This window comes from Xiphias gladius, chromosome 19, assembly GCF_016859285.1.
Source record: "Xiphias gladius isolate SHS-SW01 ecotype Sanya breed wild chromosome 19, ASM1685928v1, whole genome shotgun sequence".
In the NCBI taxonomy this organism is placed as follows: Eukaryota; Metazoa; Chordata; class Actinopteri; order Istiophoriformes; family Xiphiidae; genus Xiphias; species Xiphias gladius.
Window position 1 is genome coordinate 1,344,586 of NC_053418.1, and position 22,836 is coordinate 1,367,421.

The 22,836-nt window shown below is 39.3% G+C and overlaps 1 protein-coding gene across 2 annotated transcripts in view; it reads left to right on the forward strand.

Moving 5' to 3' along the window:
* Positions 1-22,836, forward strand: part of prdm6 (PR domain containing 6) — a 90,738-nt gene that overhangs the window by 58,423 nt on the left and 9,479 nt on the right. For both annotated transcript variants that reach the window (XM_040156178.1, XM_040156179.1), the window contains one exon: positions 7,554-7,932. In XM_040156178.1, the coding sequence (XP_040012112.1) occupies positions 7,554-7,932 (379 nt within the window). The remainder of the gene's footprint in view (positions 1-7,553; positions 7,933-22,836) is intronic.

A 22,836-nucleotide genomic window follows, 5' to 3' on the forward strand; every position in this document is an offset into this window, starting at 1 on the left:
TGCAAATCCTATTTTAACCGCATTAGTGATGTGGCTGAAGTGATGGTCATGTCTGTGGATTGGTACAAGATGAAACACTGACATGGAATCTGGTTCAGACACTCGTGGTCCTCAGAAGATGAATCCATGTCACTTTAGTGATATTCTGATTTTTGCATCTAGTGCCGCTAACAGGTACAAAATCTCCACTTGTTCAGACAGGATACTTCAGTAAAACTAATGAATTAATTTCAGTCACCCATGATATGTAGTATGTAATATGTATGTTAAAGTAATGGGGCGCACCAGAGCCAGTGATCCAGTGATCTACATGTTTGACATGGAGGATTTTACCGTCAACTTTTTCATCATTTGAAAGATGGACGAAAGCCACACAACAGACCAAAGTCCTGTGCTTCATCTAACAAAAACTCAAAGAAAAAAAAATTTCCAGAGTGTCCTCAGTTTTAGATGACTTACAGTATCTCTGTCCATGTGAAGACATTTGATCCTCAACAGCACAGATGTAAAAAACATACACATGCACACACACGGATACATTGTGCACCAGCACACACACACACACACTGGCAGAGGGCAAACAAAGACTGGAGGATTTGCTTTTGTTCCTTCCTGCAGTGAAAGAAGTTTGTTCACGTCCAAATTAAGTGAAATTAGATTATGCTTCTTTTGTTCAAACTGAAGGACAGCAGCTCTGCTCTAAATTAAAGGCATTTCGCTACTAACTGCATTTGGCTTTTTCATGGCATCGTTGTCTGTTGATTGTGCCCACAAAGGAGGAGTGGGATGTCAAAACTCTGCACTGGAGACAGCAGGACTGTGACTTTGTGTCCTCAGTGGAACAGACATTTAAAGTTATGACCTTTATCACCACAGAGAACACTGAATGAGCAAATTTATACTGGTAGCTGACCAGTACAGCAGCAGTACCCTGTAGCTCTGTATTTATCTTCTGTATTTGGGTACTGAAATGTACGACCTGTCATTAGAGGAAACTGAAGCCGTTAGAACCCAGAAAGCATGTTTATCAATGAATCTTGCAAATCTGCTAGCGAAACCGTCTACATTAAAATTAAACTGTTTTGTTGCAGTTTAAGCCAAGATAAAGAAATAATCGTATAAAATTAGACGAAATTACAGGGGGTGTATCAGTAAATCTGCCATCCATCCAACCAGCCAGTTCACTTGATTATCACAGAGAAAAAACTAAAAGCTTGGGGGGAAGTTTATTAGAAAATGTAGTGTAAAATAGGTACTTTTGTCATCGTTTGACTCCAGTGAAATGGATTTGAGCGGCACACCGGCTTTTTCTCCATTTAAACACACCACATTCTGCCTTAAAGTGCCTTAAATTTTCACAGAGAAGGTTTACTTTCATACAGTGGGTTCATATTCTCAAGATGTATTGTAAAACTAATTTGGAGCACATTCACATGAACATTAAAGCTTACAGAAGGCTGAAGAAAAAGCATGTTTAGATTAAAAATAAAGGAGGTAAAATATACTTGGTTACAACTGCTGTTGGTGACGAATTAGCCCCACTGGACCAGTCTGGGTTCCAGTGTCGTGCAAAAAAGCACTCTGGCAGCAGCAGCAGTTCAATCAGTTCAATCAAAGTAAACCCAGAGATTTGAACCAGAAACCACATATAGTCACAAATCTGAAGCCACAGCAGGCAACTGGGCATCAGACAAATTTTTTACCAGTGCAGATGATCAGCATCCTGGCAGCGAGCCCTGACGTGGGACACACGGTCAAATATTCCTACTAAATTCAACAATTAAAATTCAAAGGTAGATCTGTAGGTCTGTCACCACGTCAAGATTTAGAGGGGTTTTTTTTATTGGAATAACAGACCATCATGTTCCTGAACAACTGCAGAATCTAATCAATGCAAATTAAAATCCTCAAAAGCCCTGACTTTTGATTTAAAAAGATATTCTACTGATCTAAATTCAAAATTTAGGCTCATTAATTATGGACCAGAGTCAGATGTCAAGAAAACTGGTCAGGCAGAGAGCATGCATCTGATTCACTTGGTCTGAATTAGATTTAGATTTAACATGAGAAAATGAAATTAAAGAATTTAATTTAATATATAAAATAACAGAAAACAATTAGGTGCTGAAAAAAAGGTTCATTCCTTTAAGTAAATTCAAATATACACACAACAAACACCATCAGACAAACACGTAGCATTAAAGACATATTCCTTTATACACTCACTTCCATGCACTCATACAAGAACTCAAACACACACCTAAGGAACATGAGCTCTCACACACATTAAAGACAAAAAGGGAAAACATTAGAGCCAAACCACACACCAACACACAACAAAGAAAACACGCACACACACAGACACACACACACACACACACACACACACACGCACGCACACAACACACTGTTAAAGCGCACACACCCTGTGGTTGTTTACTCATGCACGTTCCATCCAATCACAGTCTGTCAGCTTGACGCTCCGCAGCCTGGCCGCTGCCTAACAACAACAACATGTGCACTCACAGTAAAAGATCACTTTGGGGGGACTTGTCTTCATAATCCTTCTCTCCCTTCTTCTTTTTCTCTTCATCATTCTCCTCTTCCTTGTTTCCTTTTCTTTTTCTTTTATCTAATCTTTTTAATGTAGCACCTTTTTTCTCTCCTCCTCTCCTTTCTTCCAACCGTTCTCCAGCACGTAGCAGCAGCAGGAGTAATGAGGAGATGAGCTATGTTTCATAGGAACACAAGATAAAGAGGAGGCGAGGAAAAGGACAAAAGGACCAGAGAGGATGAGAGGAGAAAATGCTGTGAGTGAGAGAGAACTGAGGAAAGAAGGGAGGAGAAGGGAGAAGAAAATAGGACAGAAGACGGGAGAGATGAAGGTAAGGAGAGCAGGAAAGTGGGAAGAGAAACAGAAGAAGAAGAGGAGGATGTGAATGATGGGTAAGAAGAGAGAAGAAGAGTAGACAACAATGGAGGATGGGAGAGAAGAGAAGCACGGTCGAACAAAATAGAAAGAGAGTTCAGAGGAAGACAGGAAGGAGAGAGGAAAAAGATGTGTGTGAGTGAGGACAAGGTTTTCCATTTTGACCACCTCTGCAGTAAACTCCACTGTATCTCTTCTTTATTTGATATATTATTCCAACCATTATTATAATTTCCTCTATTGATTTTATAAGACTTTATAATCACTGGTAACGTTATGATTATTGATTACCAACAAAGCTTTGGCAACATAATCTGAACTGTACTTCACACCAGTAAAGAGAGGAAGACAGAGGTGCATTTAGAGGAAGCAAAGACACTAACAGGAGCTTCTGGGGTCAGAGTCAAACTTTTCATATTTAGTTGGTTAAATTTTATTGATGTTGATATAACAATACATGTAGAAAGTGTAGAGAATAATTTTAAAAGACAAGACTGTCAGTATGTTTTTCTTATTTTCAACAAAACCCTTGTGCAGGGCAAAACCAACAATAGATTGATTCTCCTTACAAGTATTGTGTGTGTGTGTGTGTGTGTGTGTGTGTGTGTGTGTGTGTGTGTGTGTGTCTGTGTGTGTAAGCCTGATATGTCTTATTCCTGTGCGCCATAGAAATCCATCGTTTCCAAAAGTATTAAAAACACATCACTGAGCCGCACTGTTGCACTGGGTGACATGTCCCTTCATTGCAATGAACACACACTGTAGTTTATCTTGACTCAATCCCACACACACCGTCCCAAGAGACAGACTAAGGCATTGTTGGTTTGGATCTTTTCGTGGGATTTTTTGACAATAACAAAAATATAAAATAATGCCAGCCTTGTTTTAAAAAATTTTTAAATATACAAAAAAATTTGGGCAGAACATAAATAAAATTACTAAACAAAATGATCATGTTCTAACATTTTTGGTCTTATGCAACATAATGAAGTCATCCTAGTTTGGGCCTCTAAGAACTGAATTAAGATAATTTGAGTTATAGTAGATGCGGGATACAGGCAGATGTTTTTCATTCTGTATGCACAGATGTTTTTCAGGTAGCATATGGCTCCATGCTGCGTTCCTAAAAATGGTTTGTGGGTCAATTCTGTGTTTTCTGTGGAACCGTTAGGTTATCTGCATGATGATGAATGTAATGTACATACTGTCAGACTGAATGACAAAAAGACAGATATGAACAGAAAATAAAAGACAAGGTGGCTTAAAGAGGGACTCATATGGTTCTCACAATGAAAAAGAGAAGGAGTAGGAGGACAAGCGTTAAAATAAGACAGGAACTAATGGATAAGCAGGAAACTGATGCAGTGATAGAGACTGATACCCCACCCATGTTCTCTTCAGTGTCAAACACTCACAATCTTTAGGCTTGAAAAGTAGCTGTAAAAACTTTGTACCTCTGCTCTGTCATGGAGATCGGAGTCTTTGCTCGGTGTGTATTCATGTCAAACCCCTCTGGAAGAGACACACCACTTATAAAGAGAGAAAACACAGACTCTGCAATGTTGCAAACTGCATCTGCATAATTCTCCCATTTTGATGATGCATTTCATGTGCAGCCCAAACTGTATTGACTTGCACTTTTTGTATATGCAATGTTTGTAGCAAAATGAATTAAGTGTGGGTGAGCGGCGTGTAACGCGGGCGTCGATAGTGCCGTCGGGCAACTTACAAATGGCGTAATTATCTTCTCATAAGATTATTAGAGGATCAATGGAGCCTGGTGGCGTGATGGCAGAGCTGAGCTGATGAAGGATGGAAAATAGTTATGACAACCCAACTGCAGAGGTGCAGCATGGCGACGTTAGACAGAAGCTGTTAATTTATGTAATGTAAAATAGTAAAAAATAAATAAAATAAAAAAATTATGAAAAAAAAGACTGATATTCTTGGATTAGTACATGGCATGTTTTTAAACATAGGAGAATGAGTCCAGATGTACTATGGGTTCAAAAGAAGGAAAATGGTTCCAAAGAGCTGGTGGGCTGATATAAATTGGTTCAAAAAACAAACATACAAAGAAGAAATACAGTAACTCTTAATACTGGCCCCTCAAAATTGACGCCCTTCAAGTCTTCCGACCTAAACGACAAAGTAATTTGTCACTGCCTTCCAAAAGAACATGAGCATCATCTGATCTGCTGCCATATTGAACATCTGATTAAGTTTAGGGAACTAAAATTACTTTATTAAGGTTTAGAAAATGTCCCGACTGGTCCAAGAAACATTCACTGTCGGTAGAGGATGGGACGCAAATTCTCGTTCTAGCGTCAAAGTGAAACAATTCAACTTCCTGCCAGTCCCCAAGTCAAGTTTTTCCAAACAAACCAGTTTTACAGAATGAAAAGTGAAACCATCCACAGTGAGTTAAAATAAGACAAGCCCTCTTTATGTCATTTCAAACATAATGAAGGGTTATGGATTCCAGGTCTGTCAGTCGGTCAAACCACAGAACAGAACACAGCTGAATTCTGGGTCAAGTGAGAACAGCTTGCATCAGCTGGTTCACGCAAAATCTAATTTACACACTTTTATATAATGTGCTTTTTTTCCCCTGTTAATGTCATTTGTACTTGACTGTTTATTCACAAGCAACACTTCTGTATCCTAAATCTCTTCATCTTATCTGCCTAATACATTTATTTTGCCAGCTTCTGTGTTCAGATTTTTTTTTAGAAAGCATTTATCAAAACAGAACCAAACGTGCCTCACAAAATGAATAAAATTATGAGCACCACATAAAAACCGAAAGAATAAAATGCACAAAGGATTAATGCACAATAATTAAAACAATAATTGGAATAAAATACAGATTGAGTTTAACTTAAAGTTTAATGTTCTTCATACTGTTAGAATCAGTAGTAGTAGCCTTTGCCATACTAGTAGTAGTAATACTAGTGCTATCATTGCAAATTTACCTAGTTGCAGTGGTTGTAGCAGCTGCAGTAACAGTAGTAGCACTTGTAGAGGAAGTAGGAGTTGAGTAGTAGCAATCTTAGACATAGCAGAGGTGAACATGGCAGTAATTGGTCTAGTAGTTATAGCAGTATAGTAATTAATGTTACAATAGTGGTAATCACGGTCGTGGGAGCGAGTGCGGTAGTAGAGGTGGAAATTTGTAGCATCAGCATTAACAGTAGTTAGCAGCATTAGTAATTTTGTAACAGTAACAGTAAAAGTTGCACTGGGTTTGTCCAAGTATATTACAACAAATTAGGTCTGCCATCATCTGGTAACCTACCAGAAACAGACTGGAGGCCCAGTTTGGGCCCTGAGCCATAGTTTGAGAAACATTTCTGCGGTCAGTGAGAGAGGAACACTATGTCACTGTAACTGTGCTAACAAACAGACTCCAAACAGCCTTACAAGACCCATAATTGCATTCACTGGAACCAGGAGCTGCAGTTTGCCCTGGGCTAGCCAGGCAGCTCTGGCCTCAGTTAGGACAATGTGGTCCTGGCTTTGTCTTTCCATCACAGCAGCAAAATCATCAGAATTACTTTTACTCATCAAGCACAGCACACAGACCAGAATTCATCTTGGTGACAGATAAAGCTTAGACATACAGAGAGCCACCTCAAAAAATACTTTGAACTAAGTATGGATGAATTCAGCCATCCCTCTGTCCATTTCCCATCATGTATCCAGATCTGAGTAGCAGTGACAGCAGGCCAAGTATATTTTTTGTATGTAGAATCATGTGTCATATCTCTGAAGATTTTAACAGGCCTAGTTAGCCTAGCTATCCTTCTCCCCAGCCATGTCCTCCAGCCACTTCTGTGGATCTTGAGATTTCTCCAAGCCAAGCCAGATAAATAATCCCTCCGGTATGTCCTAAAACTGCCTCAGTATACTCCTCCCAGTCGGATGTGTCCAGTATACATCCACAGGGAGGTGTCCTTAGAAGATGCTGAATGAACCACCTCAGCTGACTTGTTCCAACATAAACGACTACCCTCATGTTGGAAGGTATTCCTTCATACTTCCTACTCTTGGCTCCTTCCAGATGGAAGCTTCTTGCCCTGTCCCTAAGGCTAAGACACTACAAAGGAAACTTATTGCAATCTAAGTCTTGTAGGCACTAACCAGAGCTCATTGCCATAGGAGAGGCATTGGAACGTAGAGTTACTGGTAAATCGAGAGCCTCTCATCCATCCTCAGACTGGTGGAGTCCAGAACAGATGTATAGGTCCAGCTGCCCCTGAGGTGGCAGGTGCGTGTGGGGGCCTTGATAGACTGATGAATTCCAATCGCCAAATTTATTAGGCCCTTTTTTCATTCCTAACCATTTTTCCTTCACTTCAGAGGTAAATGTCATGAGTTCAAAGAATGATGTAAAGGAGGATTCACAAAGAATTAGAAACATGCTCGTCATAGCTATAAGAGAATCTGGTTAAACTTGGATACAGGTGATTTAAACTGTTTTGTTTCAGTTCAGTTTCAGTTTCTGGCTGAAGGCAAACTAGCCTGTCTTCTACTGTGAAACTTTTTCTTTCTCAAAATTCCCTTGAAATCACGGAATACATGTGTAACTAATAATTTTCCTCCTTTTGATTTTTTTATCCAGTAAACGTCCCAGCCACGGTGGTGGAGGCCATGACCAGGCAGGAGTCTCTCCAATCCTTCAGCAAGAACAGCAAACCCTCCTCCTCGTCTTCCTCCTCCTCTACCCCCTCCACCACCCTCATGCGCTCCATGGTCTTCCCCCACTCCCCTTGCTCTAGGAGTTTCTCCCTGTTAGACAAGGTCGGGGTCGGGGTTCAGTCGGACTCGAGTTTCGGCCAGTTGGGGTCAAAGAACCAGCGAGTCCTGGCAAGCCCAACCTCTACCAGCCAGCTGAGTAGCGAGTTCAGCGACTGGCACCTGTGGAAGTGTGGCCAATGCTTCAAAACCTTCACCCAGAGGATCCTTCTGCAGATGCACGTCTGTCCGCAGAATCCTGACAGGTAACATTAACATTAACATATACATAAGAGCTGGAGGTAATGCTGGCTCTTTATAAATGTTAATACAGGATAAACTCATTACATATCATAAACAGAGTTAAGTTCGTTAATTTCTTACTGGCACTAGCAATATTTTTCTATTCTTTTTCTTATTCTTATTCTTTTTCGTATTCTTATTCTTATTCTTTCTCCAAAGAGCTCACTCAAATGATTTGTAGGCAAATTACTGAACTTTTTGGACCCACAGTTCAGTTGTTTGGCTACAGTTACATAGTAATGTTCACGCCAAGATTTTGCCTATTAAGACAATGGAGAAATGTCATATCTATACATAACATTTGTAGCCACTGTTAAATCGTATATTTTAAATCAAGAGATCAAGATTTTTTCCTTTAATTTCTGATGCCTTAAAAGAGAATTAAATTACATTTTCCCATCCTTTTCCTTTCAGCAAGGGAAGCAAAATGACAACAACATCCGTGTCTCTTTATCTTTTGTAATATAGCCTGAAATACTTTGACACAGCATTAGAGTTTTTCCAAACTGTTGCCGCAGTTTTTCAGAGGAAGCCGGCAAACCAGACATTTAGTTGTAATTTATGACTTTGGTTGTCTCATCATCACGCCGCGTGATGTGTGTGACAGAAAGTGGGACTTTGTGGACAAGAGTTAAGAGAGTGTAAAAGTGTTTGAGTGTGTATAACATCTGCCAACTTAATTATAAACAGCATGGATGGAGGAAGGAGAGAGGAAGAGTAGATGAGTGTGTGTGTGTGTGTGTGTCCTTGTGTGTGTGTGTGTGTGTGTGTGTGTGTGTGTGTGTGTGTGTGTGTCGGGGGGACGGAGGATGTATTGGAAATTTTTTGCTTAGCTTTATTTTTTGCAGGGAGAATCAGAGCAGCGTATAAATCAGCGCTGTGCGTCAGTGAGAAATACCTCGCCTTACGGTGACGGGGCCAGGAAAACAGATGCCACTTATTCAATAAACTAATACTCATAGGGAAGAAAAATGTGGGCTGGATATGGAGGGGGGAGGGAGGGTCGATGTGGAGCTGCCTGTCAATAGGAAGGTTTTATGGGACAGAGGAGCAGATAAAATTCAGCTGAACAAGCCAAACAGAACAGAGGCCTGAAGCGCCAAAGCCCCACTCTACCCCACGCTTATGTGGACTGGGGTTAGACCAGTATGCCCATCACAGCATCACCTGCCCATGTGAAAAGTCAAAGCCCTGCCCCCTTTTTCAGGCTCAACTCCTGTAGCCCCGGCGACACGAGTTATTTTCAAGGGCTTCTACCTGAATGTTGATGATTCGGATCTTGAGTTGAAGAGCATCCAATTCAGACCTCATTTTGTCAGTCAAAGCATCAGATTTTACTGTTCATCGCACACAGAACGCCAGAGGATGACAGGATGGCAAGCTACAAAATACTGCAAACCAGTCTTGTCTCAAAGTGATGAAAATATAAACCTAATTGTATAGTCATAGGGAAAAGGATGATGGAAAATTTTGAGGAAGGTGAGCAGAGCAGTGCGAAGGCCCCCAAACATTCCACGCATTGTTCCAAAACCAGCAACTTTTATATTACTTGCACAATTCATGTAGTCTTAAGGTACAGCCAGAGTATTTTCCCATCCCATCAGCATTTACAAAAATTACTTTGCTTGCATTCAGCGACTAGAGTGCCATTGGTGCACAGTCTACTGTGAATCTCGTCATGGGTGTAGGGTTTGAAACTACATCTCTGTGGAATTGTTTTGTCTTTTTATATTTACAAGCTTATTTTAAGATTAATGCTTGCTAACAAATGTTACCACTTTTACCAACTTTCTGATAAAACTTGGGTGGCTGACAAACAAACATTTCAGACTCTGCATTAATAAGTTCTGATTGGATCACGTATGGTGCCTCATAAAATTAAGTTGGAGAATGACTTTGGAGACACAACCTTTGAAATAAACAAAATTGCTGGGCTATTTTTTTCAGCAAATCTATCAAAAAGAACCTTGTAATTCTTAGGTCACAAGATGTTGTGAGAGTGTCAGTCCTGACTTGTTTTAGCTGTTGTTTTCCAGTTTCACTAAGGAGGTTCAACAGGTCCTTCAGGTGGTTCTTGTGGTCACTGAGAGGGTTCTTCACATCCTATAGGTGGTTATAGTGGTAATTGAGGAGATTCTAGAGGTTCTTGAGGGTAATTCTTGTGGACAATGAGGAGGTTCTTGTGGTCATGTAATTGGTTTTAGAAGCCATTTAGGATGTTCTCACAGTCCCTGAAGACGGTCTACAGGTCTTTGAGGTGTTTCTTGTGGTCATTGAGGAGGTTCTTGGTGTTCTGTACGTGGTTCTAATCATCCTTCAGGAAGTTCTCTCTGCCATTAAGAAGGACCTATATGTCCTTAATGTGATTCTAGTGGTTTTTAAGGAGGTTTTTGGGGTCTCTGAGGTGTTTGAACACCTATGGGAACTTTGGGAATGACATTGCTGTCCACCACCATCATGAAATAACCATTTGAGGGAATATGCTTTGGGAGAATGGTGTTCAACCTTCCAGTAGAGTTCATAGACTTGTAGAATCTATGACAAGGAGCACTGAAGCTGTTTTGGAGGCTTAGGGTGGAATAAGACCATACTTGGCACCATTTATGTTTGTTTTTATTTTAATTAGTCATCCTTCTGTTAGAGGCAGGTTTCCCATTTTTAGACATGAAACCAGTGTGGCTGCTCTGTGAATAAAGGCACTTTGCTTTTCACCATTGACCTCTCTTTCTTTTCCTTTTTGATTTCTTCACGCCCCCCCCCTACCCTTCCCTTCCCTTCATACATATTTATTGATATTTACTTGATGGGGACATTTGGAGCTGAAGACTGATGGCTCTTTATATCAGCATGAAAAAACCCCACACACCACCTCTCAGCTCCATCTCTTTCAGGTTTGTTTTTTTCTGCTGACTGTTTCTTTTTCTGAACTTTTTCTTCTTCCGTGTCATTTTTTCCCCTTGTGTGTCATTTCAACAAAATCCATCATCAGAGGAGCAGTTTGTTTATGTCGATGAGGCCTTGGAAGTGCTTTCGGTTCAGTTTTAAACTGGTGTTGGGATGCAGGATACTGTTTAAGTTTTGAGCTGGCAATGAGTGATGAATCAGGAAAAAAATCTGAACATAAATGGACTGCATTTCCACTATAGGTTTGATATATTACAAAAGCAAAACAGTATAAACCACCGCAATGACCTAAATTAATAACCACTGCTTTTATGATTGATGTGTTTACTGCACTGGTGTTTAAAAGAGTCATTAGTGCTTTTAGTGGAAATTGATTATTTTTGCTAAACACTTTGATCTCCAGTGTCCACAATTCAGGTTTCGTTCTGGAGGCTGATGTTGTTTATGAATAAAGCATGTATGTGTATATGGATACAATCACGCATGTATATCAGAGGACAGAAAGTTTACAGCTGATTCAAAGCGTGTATCATCACAGAGTTGACTTTGAAGAGGGATTAAAGTTAAATTTGTCATTTGTGTTTTTTATCTAGCAATGCCTTGTCAATGATTTGGCTTCAGCTCACAGTTAAACATTTATCATTTTGTGTTACTCATGTAAAGACTACAGTAATCTCAGATGAGTAATGAGTCATGTTAAATGTTTTACTCTATTACTGGTAACACTGAAGAATGCTGAGCGGAGATAATGTACGAGGCAAGAAGTTTTCCCGAATATGAACGTGAAAAATGTCACCAGTTTGACAAAAACCTTTTTGTTTCGATGTGCCCAGCATTTAGAGATAAATGCTAGATTCATTTTCATGGTAAAATTTTCACTTAATGGAGGTTGAACTGTCTTAACAATTTTTATGGTTTGTGTAGCGTGTGCTCTTCTCCACAGTGACTTGTAATACGTCAACAGGTAAAGCAGATTACTTTGACAACATACAGAATAATAACCAGCATTTAGTCATTGATTCAATTCATATTTTGAAGATTTTTTGACTCAAGACCAAGATTGCATAGCTTAGGAATGCAACAGACATATGCAATACTATAATGACAAAACCATTGTATCCGGTATGAATAAGTACAATGATAGTTAATTAAACAAAAGTAAAATATTCTAGATAAAGGCACCTACTCCACATGAAACTTTTGGCCTATTCAGATGGGATAACAGTGGAGGCGTATGGAAGCAAATCTGACCAAATGCGATACAGTTCATTGGGGGCAAAAAAAGAGACAATCAAAGGTTATATTTGTAATAAAAACTTAAAAAAAAGATTATTTTCCCCCCTGTATCCTTTGCCTCCCTAATTGCATATAAATAAAAAATAAATACCAAAGGTACAAATCATTTGAAGATGCAAGGTTTCTCCAGAACATCAGCAGTATCCGGACATTCAGTGTTGAGGCTGGTATTTTACATCCAGATCTTTGGGACCTCAGACTGGCTTCTAACCTGCTAATTAACATTTACAGTACAAATACCCAATTACCAATTACTGTTAAACTCTAATTAGAGACTTAACATCACTAATTATATATTTGTTTTAGAATTTTATTTATTTGACCTTCATAATTGGATCTCTACAAACGCTATCTGGGCTGACCACTCAGCTCACTGGGAGTTTTGAGGTGAGAGGAGCATTGTGCATAATCAACGGCATCAGTATCTTCTGACTGAATGGTGTCCACATAGAGTCAAATCAAATACAAACCTTCTCCAGGACAAAAACGAATTGCTGGTTTTAGCGCATCTGTATGTCTCAGATCGCAAAGCCTTTAACTTCCTTCTATTCTTCAAAACAACAGCCTGTTTTGTAGCAATCAAAGTAATATCTCAAATAATAAATGTTTTTTTGATGTAAATGCAACACGTAGCCCCTTTCATGTTTTAACATCAGTTGAAGGCTCACTTGTTGCTCTGTGAGCTGAAAAAAGTTCTCAAAATACAGTTAACTCAAAATGTTTGCATGTCCAGCTGAAGCAAGACTTTTTCTAGTTGACAGTCAGGAGATTTATCACCCAACAGTGAGGACATATTTGCATTTAACACTAACACAGATGTGTGTTGTCCCTGCTGGACACACAGATGTGTTGAAAAATTACTTTTTTTCTTTTTGTCAGTGTGTAGCCGCAGGAGTAACCAATAATGATCCATCACTGTGATGGACGGGCTTGTAGAAATTCCCTCAAAGTCTATTTTTATCTGTCATGTTTGCCACTATAATAAAAACCTACTTTGTGTTGCATCTGCATATGAGTTTATTTTAATATGTTTGATGCCAGCATATATCTGTTTTTTTTTTTTTGTTTTTTTTTTTTTGCTTGTTTTTAGTCTTTCCACAATTCAGTTTTGGTGGCACTTAATTTTCAAAGCACGTATAACTGCTGTCTATCACCTATCAACATTTGCATACTAACAAAACAAAAGTAGTACATGATTTTTTTTATGCAGTTTTATTTAGTAGGGTCAGATTATGGTTCTCAGACGGCTGAGAAATTTCAAGTCATCCTGTTGTCTCAATTGGATGCCACTTCACTTAAAAATGCATCATTTTTGCCTGGTCAAATTAAACCAAGCAGGATCAAAGCAGGAAACACTGCAGAAGTTGATTACAACTGCTAAGAGCACACTGGCAGTGAATGCACCATTAAACAACAACAAATAATGGTAAATTGGTAAAAGTGCCCAGTGTTCTTTGGAAAACATCAATAGATGTTCCTTAATGACTACGGTTTCTTCATGAACTACACTACCCATAATCCACAGCCCTCCCCCCAAAGATAACCCAAGGCACTCTCTGTGGTGAAATGATATTGGCTGTTTGCTTGGTTTCTGTTCTAGGCTCAGTTGATGGGTACAACTGGTTGATGAGAGGACATTATGTGAGCTTTCTGCTTTAATAGGTTGGTCAATAAAGTCAGAGAGAGACAGAAACAAAAAGAGAGATGGATGTTTGTGGAAGAAGAGAAAAAAGTAGATGAAGGAAAAGGAGTTTAGTGTGTTTGTATGGGGATCTGCCAATTATTTTATTTGGCTGCGTGCATGTCTGCTCGCATACATACACTATATGTGTGTGTGTTTGTTCAGAGAGCCATTGACTGGGTATTGACGAGGCAGGAGCAGTGATTTATAGCTGCTGATCTCGGGGGAATAATGTCTTCATATGAGGCAGACAGAGGAGTCGTTCTCACAGTGCAGTTATAACTCCATATGGATTAGACCGACTCCATTCGGGTCAATCGACACACTTCACCTTGCATCACTGCACGCTGCAAACACACACAGATTCACTGACTCACTTAGGTCGAGTCCAAAATCAGCCTATAAACTCAGAAAACAAAAAACTACCTGCCAAGGATCACTTCTATCTCATGATGTCTTAGATAGAAAGGTCGATTTGTAATCTGTGATGCTCATTCCAGCAGTTCTTTGTTAATCTAGTGTTGTGACTTGCTCAATTTCCCTCAACTCCCCTAGCAAAGGGGTGGATGTAAACAATAACCAAGATGGTGTGTGAGAACCCCCTGGGAGTGTAATATGGACATAGCCCCATGTCTAACAGTTCAATGTCTCGGCTGCAGAAACGTTCCATCCTGTCCACCTGAACCGTTTGAAGCAGTCGATAGTAGCGATGTGATCCGGAGTATCATCCTGTAGCCATGTCTCTATGTGAAACACAAAACACTACACTCACGGAAGACCCTCTGATTCCTCACCAGGGCCGCTAGCTCACCCATCGTATTGTCCAGTGATCTCATGTTGCCCATGATGACAGAAGGGAGATTCGGTTCATATCTCCTCTTCTCCATCAGTCTCGGTTTTCCGGACCCAGCTCTCTTCCCTTGTTGTTTCGGTCCTCCTCTGCATCCTCTGTGTTTCCTCCTCTGCTTTCTGCGGGGATGTCCGTTGTTCTGGTCGCCACGCCCCGGGGGTTCAGTGCGATCACCTGGTCCCTGGTGTAAACAATGCGACCGTGGAGTTCCTGCGCAACAGCGGCATAGCTGAATGATAGCATTTGAAAAGATAGCTGAATGAAAGAAATCATTTCATGTGGAAAAAAACAGACCAGATCTCTCTCTATTAGCATTTTTAGAGAAGGCACATCTTTATAAGTTACTGTTAAACATTTAGACAGGGATGACAAAAGAAGAAAGCTAAAAAATGTGAAAAATAAGAAAATGAGCAGGAGCAACTGCAACAGGCACTTCCGCGCATGCGCACAAAATACATATGTGTATATTTATGTGTATGTGTGTGTGTGTGTGTGTGTGTGTGTGTGTATAGATGTGTGTGTACATTTATACACAAATTAATTTATAATATTAAAACTGGAAAGCAATAAAGTAGTGCCAACATTAGTAAAACTTAATACAGTTCTGTGCATTGTTTGAAGCATGTCTCTGATTCTTGTCAAGCCTTAGATCCAGTGTATACAGGCTTTTATTTTGAAATCACAAGGAAATAACCTGTCCAGAATCCCTTGGTTTACAGTGATCTGATAAGAGAGATTGACACAGAAATCCACTTGTTGGCTTTTTCTTGGCAGCGCAGTAGTCAGTAAGACGTTTTGGTTATTATTTGAAGCTTCAACTCCAACACACACAGCTGACTAAATAACTCATTAAGATGGAGATTTTTATTTTTTTTTGCAGTTTAGTTTTCCGTTTTAAAACTTGGCACGTTAAGACTAACAGAGCAGTTTCAAACCTGACCACCTTCTTGACCGCTGACCTCTCTCTGATGAAATGAAAACATGTATGTGCGCCAAGAAACTTCATTCCCATGTAGTCTTAATAATTTGGCCTGTGAGGAGCTGGTTGGCATGCAGTTTGGGTCTCACACACACATTCTGCCTCTTTCATCAGCTCATATGTTAAAAGGTGTGAACACAGTGACATGCTGACACTGACACTGTTGTTGTTACCACATGTTGTGTTGAAAGGCGACACAAGGTTTATTGTCCTGAGCCACATTTAACAGATGTGTTGAAAATGACTAATTTTATAGATCTCACACACACACACACACACACACACACACACACACACACACACACACACACACACACACACACACACACACACACACACACACTCACACTCACACACAAGGAGGCAGGGCTAAGTGGGAACAACATAGCAGCCAGTTCTACTCTCATCACCCGTCCAAACCAAGTATTATTAGTTTGCCAGTGAACCGGACCGAAGCATCTATTTTGTGTTTTTGTAAGCCTGACTCTGAACATATTTGGCTGTCTGTGCTGTCAACAGACTGTAACACCGTCAGACTGACAAACTGTGTGATGCTGATGGGCACCAAGAAAGATGACACTCAGTTTTCTACAGTAATGAGATTAGTACTGAGAGAGAAGGAGAGATTGTTTTATAGCACCAGTTGTAAAGTCAACAGAGATATTAGTCGAAGAGAAGCAGATTTTTTTAATAGATTTGAAATGATTAGGTGATTAGTGATCAACAGATAATTAATTGGTGACTGTTTTGGTTTCAGCTTCACAGTTTTGAGGGTTTTCTGCATTTCAGTGTTTTATATAATTGTAAACTGAATCTCTTTGGGTTCAGGGCTGTTGGTTGGACAAAACAAGACATTTGAAGATGTCACCTTGGGATTAAGGAAATTGTGACAGACATTTTTTTATTTTGTAGACCATATGATTAAATGAGAAAATAATCAGCAGATTAATATATAATTAAAATAACAGATAAATAGGTGTAGTCTAAAGTTTTTCACTTGCTTTTTAAAGAAAAAGTACCAAAAAATGTAGTGATACAGCTTCTCCAATGTAAGGATTTGCTGCTCCCCTCTGTTTTATATAATTGTAAATTGAATATATTTGAATTTTGGACTGTTGGGCAGACAAAACGAAAAATTTGAGGATGTCAGCCTGTGCTCTGGGAAATTAAAGTGGACAGTTTGCATTATTTTCTGACAATGTATAAACGATAAAGATAAGGAAAATGTTCATCAGTTGCAGGCATTGTTGTGCACGTTTAACTTGCAGCTTTTCTGTTGCTGCATTTTGGTTGTTTGAGAAGAAATCAGTGTAAGGCAACAAGTCTAACTGGGAGTGTGCTGCTTTAGGTACCTGTGAGACTATGAAATGTGATCAGGAAGTCTAGTTCAAGTTTCGTGATTCATGAGTTCAAGGAAACACTGCACAGTCTTTTTTTTCTATTACTTTGAGACATCATTTTACAACACTGAAATCACCGCACCAATAGCACCCCCCATCCCCCACCCTCTGCCCCACCCCCCTTTTTTAGGAGTAGGAACTCTCCCAGTACAAGTGGAACTTTGAGTGATCTGCGTTTACAGTGACTGGTCCAGATGTAAGTGTATGTTGATCGTTGATTGGTCAAACACATGAGCTAGTGCAGCACCGGCAACCGCCATTTTTAAAAACCCGTGTGAAGCGTTAGCTGTGTAAACAACCGCTCGTAACAGCTCGTAATTCGTAAAAAAAAAATTGAGCAAAACACTGACAAATTGACCAATAGAGGAGTCCAGGCTTTATTTAGTGCCTGTGCGATGGTGGAAATACAATGCGATTTTCGCGTTAAAGCAAAAGATAAAAATCTTCAATGACCACTTGCCCCCATCATGTTGTCATTATCGTAGAAACGGTTGTTGTTGCTGTGTGTCGCACAGAAGTGATGTTGCTGTACCAACTGCGGCTGGCTGATGTCACTTCTGCATTCCTATTGGCATTGCAAATGCAAACAGAAGAAAGTTGTAGGTATGTAGTTCTTGGGGGAGCTCCCTAGTGGGCAGTTCCTCTCATGAGCCCTCAGAAATATTTGGTCCAAAAACACCTAACGTCTCTGTGATCACTGTCAGGTAGACGGTAGGATTACGATGGTCACTTGTCAAAATAAATCGACCGGGGATTGCGTTGCGTCAAAAGGTGATCGAGGTTCATCTTTTTTCTTGGACAACCCTGTGTGTTTTTTTGCTCGAGCCCTCTGTAACATGCTCTTTGCTGTGCCAACGCGGTGGTCTCATTGAAATGAACAAGGGACCTGATTTTTTTCACACAATGTTGGTATGAAAATGACATAAGTACATGTTTATGTTTTTGTATTCCTGACTATTATATTATATTATATTATATTATATTATATTATATTATATTATATTATATTATATTATATTATATTATATTATATTATATTATATTATATTATATTATATTATATTATATTATATTGTATTATATTATAATATATTATAATATAATATAATATAATATAATATAATATAATATAATACGCCTTCCACTGGGAGGATGCTTTTCTGTCCTGCTTTTCTAAGTTGTATGAGGTTCATGCTGAACTATTGTACAGTAGAAATACCCAATTCATGTGTGTTGTAATTCATGCATATGTATGATTGTGTGCAAAAGTTTGCAGATTTTATACATTTGTGCAAAAGAAGATATTTGCATCAGCTTCTGTTTGCAAATATTTTGGCTGCATATGCACATATACCTGTGTGTGTGTGTGTGTGTGTGTGTGTGTGTGTGTGTGTGTGTGATGGAGGTGTTTATGCCTCACCTCCTCCTCCCTCCTCTCTCCACTGTAATAAACAATAACCGGGCATTAATCTCCCAGCCTGCTGCCTTAATAAATAATATCCACACATTCATCAACTTAAACTATTCACAATCAATGCAGCTCTTCATAGAAAACCCACCTAATAAATAGTGGTGCGGCCCACTGAGGCGTGAACTTATAGACCAGCCGGCTGATAAATGAACCGACCCCCACGGCGAGACGCCTTTTATGTGGAAAACTGCAAGTGAGAATTTTTCGATTTTATATTACACAATTTTACTCTTATTACTTTCCAGTGTGTGTGTGTGTGTGTGTGTGTGTGTTTGAACATCCTCTCAGGGTTCAGTAGGCGTTTGTGATTTATTGGAGCAGTGAAGATGTTGGTCTATTTGTTTTATTCTAGTTCTGGGGTGTTTGCCTATTTTAAGGTACTGATGTCAGAGTTTTGTCTTATTGGTTTCAGAACGAGAAATCGTTTTATTTTCTTAGTACGGGCAGCACACCGGAGCCCGTCCCGGGTGCAATACTGCAAAGACACACACAGCTAACAGAAATATAGAGCGCAGTGTTATACAATGAAGATAAGTGAAGACATGTAATGTATGTCTTAGATGGATATACAAGCATGGTAAATAAAATATGGAGAAAGAAATTCCTATCTACACTATGTGGAATATGGGGATCAGAGCTTCATATAGGAATGTAATGTTAAAATTAGACAGGAATTTAAGGTTAAAATGCTGTTTAGCGGGAAAAACACACTCATGTACTTTAAATTAAAGAAAATTGCTGAAGAAAAATACAACATCATAAAGATTATATATTGTCTCCAAAAATGGAGTTACCTTTATCCCTCTTGAACAAAAAGTTTAAAAAAGAAACTGTTGTTGAAACTGAATTCAGTTTTTTGGAAATTGAGGGACTGAAACTGAAGCTTGTTAACACAATCAGAAGATTTCCTTTCAGAAAAAGTAATAAGATCATTTAACAAGTTTAGATTGTAATTTTGCAACACCGCAACTGTTGCTGATTGAAGATGTTAGTGGTATTGATGGTGGTGGTATTGTTGGTGCTTACAATAATATTGAAAACTATTAGGCATGATATTTGTGGCACTGATGATGGTGATGGTAGAGGTAACAATCAATTACCTCACCGTTTGTAAAGATGATGACATTGGATATTATATTGAAGATATTGCCTCCTCATCTGGTCCTTAATGTGACTGACAGAAGACAGACAGCAGCTAATCACCTCAGAGCTCTGAGTGTCTCTGTCGCCTGCTCATCAATACCCATAGCTACTCGTTGTTTTAGTAATGAGATCCTCTCTGAAACACAAACTAAGCTTTCACTGTGCTTTAACAGTGCATACTCTTATGCTGCTGTGCCACAGCCTCGGGGTGCATCTAAGGCGGATTTCTGAACAGGGAAATAAAACATTTTTGATCTTCCAGGTCTGTCTTTCTCTGTTTTAAGCTGTTTTAATGAACCTGGATTATTAGTAGTGGCATCTATAGAAAAAAGAATAAATCTACTCAGAGCTGAGCTCCACATTTCTAGTTTGAATCTAGACCAAATGACCAAATGAAGCTGCCTGAATCTGGAGACCACAGCAAGTTTATTCTTTACAGATCCATTGCGCACCAGCCAATTGTTTAATGGTGCATTTGGGTGGTCATTGTCAAAATGTAAAGTCAAGAAATATCACATTGATTGTATTAACCAGGTACTGGTATTCAGGTGCTCATCAGTCTCTGGTAAACACTGTTTGTTATTGTCAATTGCTACAGATAAATCAAAGTTATATGGAGGGATTTACCAGGACCTGCTACGCATTTTGTTAGAGGTTCATCGTGCGATGAAGTCACAACTCATACTGAAAACTCAAGGTATAAGGAAACCCTTTTATGACTTGTGTTTCCACTTTGTTGTCTGTGTGAGGGCAGCTTCTGGTTGCTATAAAAAACTTTACCAGTCTGACTAGAGCTGCCTGAACATGACATCAGTTTTGGTCTGAGGAATAGGGTCAGCCTGGCTTTTAAGTCCTCTCAAAGACCCACCTTCACAAACTGCGCCCTTTATCCTTCGTCGCCTGATTTGGGACACAGTAAGGGACCAATAAAATAATCTGTCTCTTAATATTTTAGCAGAGTGAGAATTTGTTGACACATTCACGAGTTTCAAGCCTATTTTTTACTTCATAAAGCAAAACATTAAAGCAACAGCTACAGTGTCCCTGCGATTTTATCTTCTGTCTTTTGTCAGTCATAAACCAGTCAACTAACCAGGCACACCAACGCAAAACTTTTCCAACGGCTAGTGACAAAACAATGAAAAACATTGAATTAAAAAAGTGAACCAGTGCATCAAACAAGCATTAAAACTTATATGCTTAGAACCAGACCTTATTCCACAAGTGTGCCTTCCTTAGAGTTATAAAGAGCATAACCCAGAATGGTAAATGTAAAAAGTAAAAATACACAAGGAAGATACAAAATTATATCAGTTGATAAATCCGGTCTCACTTTACACTCTGACATTAGAAAATTCAGAAGATTCTAACAGGGTCACTGAAGTAGCATATAACAAAAATATAAAGTGCCAGCTTCTAAAGGTGCCATATGCATCACTCCATATAGGGCCAGGCTTAGGTGAAAACAGAAATCACCCCAGCTAGTCTTACTACATTAAAAGTCTAAATAACTATCCTCTGGAAACAGTGGATAATAAACATTTTCATAACATATTATAGAAGGCACAATTATGCTGAAACATCAGCTTATGGAATAAAGTCTCCACCGTCAAATGTGCTCCTGCCTCTCTGGAGGTTTTCACATTTGCTACCAACAATTATTAAGACTTCTTGTGCAACTGAAAAGATCTCCCTGCAGTTTTGAGTCTGTTTTTTTTTTTTGGAGTTGTTTAGATTTTTTTGCTTGGATAATGTTTTGATTGAGGAAATATTTTTAATATCTGCCAGTGGTATAAAAGCTGGAAAGTGATACTGTTAACCAGAGAGGGTAAACGAGATATGAGCGGACACTCGGATCACACTGGAAGCGTCCTGTAAGTTCAAACACAATAAGCTGATAATGTTAGCGGGAGAGTGTGTGTGTTCAACTCAGTAAATAGAAAGAATGTAAGATTAGATCTGCTGCTGTGTGGAAGCAGGACACTCTATTAGCAGAAACACAGCTATTGTTTGGTTGTTTGTTTCAGTCTGGTTTACTCGAACTGTGAACTCCCATTTTGGGAAAACACACACACACACACACACACACAAACACACACACACACACACACACACACACACACACACATGCAATCTCTTTATATCTATTTCTTCTTTTCTTGCTCTGTTAATGTCTCTATCTCACCTTCACAAACACTCTCACACACACACACACACACACACACACACACACACACACACACACACACACACACACACACACACACACACACACACACACACACACACACACAGACACACACACACGCTTGTAGTGATAGATGATCCAGTCATGATCTAGGCATGCATTGTTGATGAGGGTCATGCTGCCATGGTTACCGGAGCAGTGTCCGATTCCCCTTGCCTCGTGTGTGTGCGTGCATGTGTGCGTGCGTGCTTGTGTGTGTGTGTGTGTGTGTGTGTGTGTGTGTGTGTGTGTGTGTGTGTGTGTGTGTGTTTGTGTGTTTATAGACCTTACGCTGTGGTTACTTGCCTCATCTGTCTCTCTCTGTATCTGTCTGTGTCTTTGTCTTTAATGTGTGTTTTTATCCCTGCATGTGGTTTTTGTGTGTGTATGTGTGTGTGTTTCATGTGTGAAGCCTTGTCTTCTCCTGCCTATATCTCTGTTAGTTTATTTGAATTTTGTGTTCAGTTATTTGTCCACTTGTCTTATTCATTTGTCGAGTCAAGTTTATTTACACAGGCCAAAAGCTGGACTTGTAGAGTGTCAGAATTTGTACAACATACAACATCCTCTTTCCTTGATTCAGAAAAGGAAAAACAACCTAGACAAATGGAGAACGGAAGAACAGAAGAACAGTAGTATAATTACAAAATGGAGAAACAGAATCCAGGTGAATAAACCAAGAACTAAAGAGTTCTTTAACAAAATCATTGTAGCTTAATGTGCGGTCATCCTCTCTTTAAAATATGTATCAATAAAATACAATTTTAATAATAAAATTAATAAAAAGCAAATTTATAAACAAACAACTTAATTAAGAGTTTCAAACAAAGTGTAAAAAGTGTTCAGAGAGAAGTTGCTGTGCAACCTCCAGGTGCAGCCAAGACCTCAAACACAGAACTCCTCTGTACCACAGACA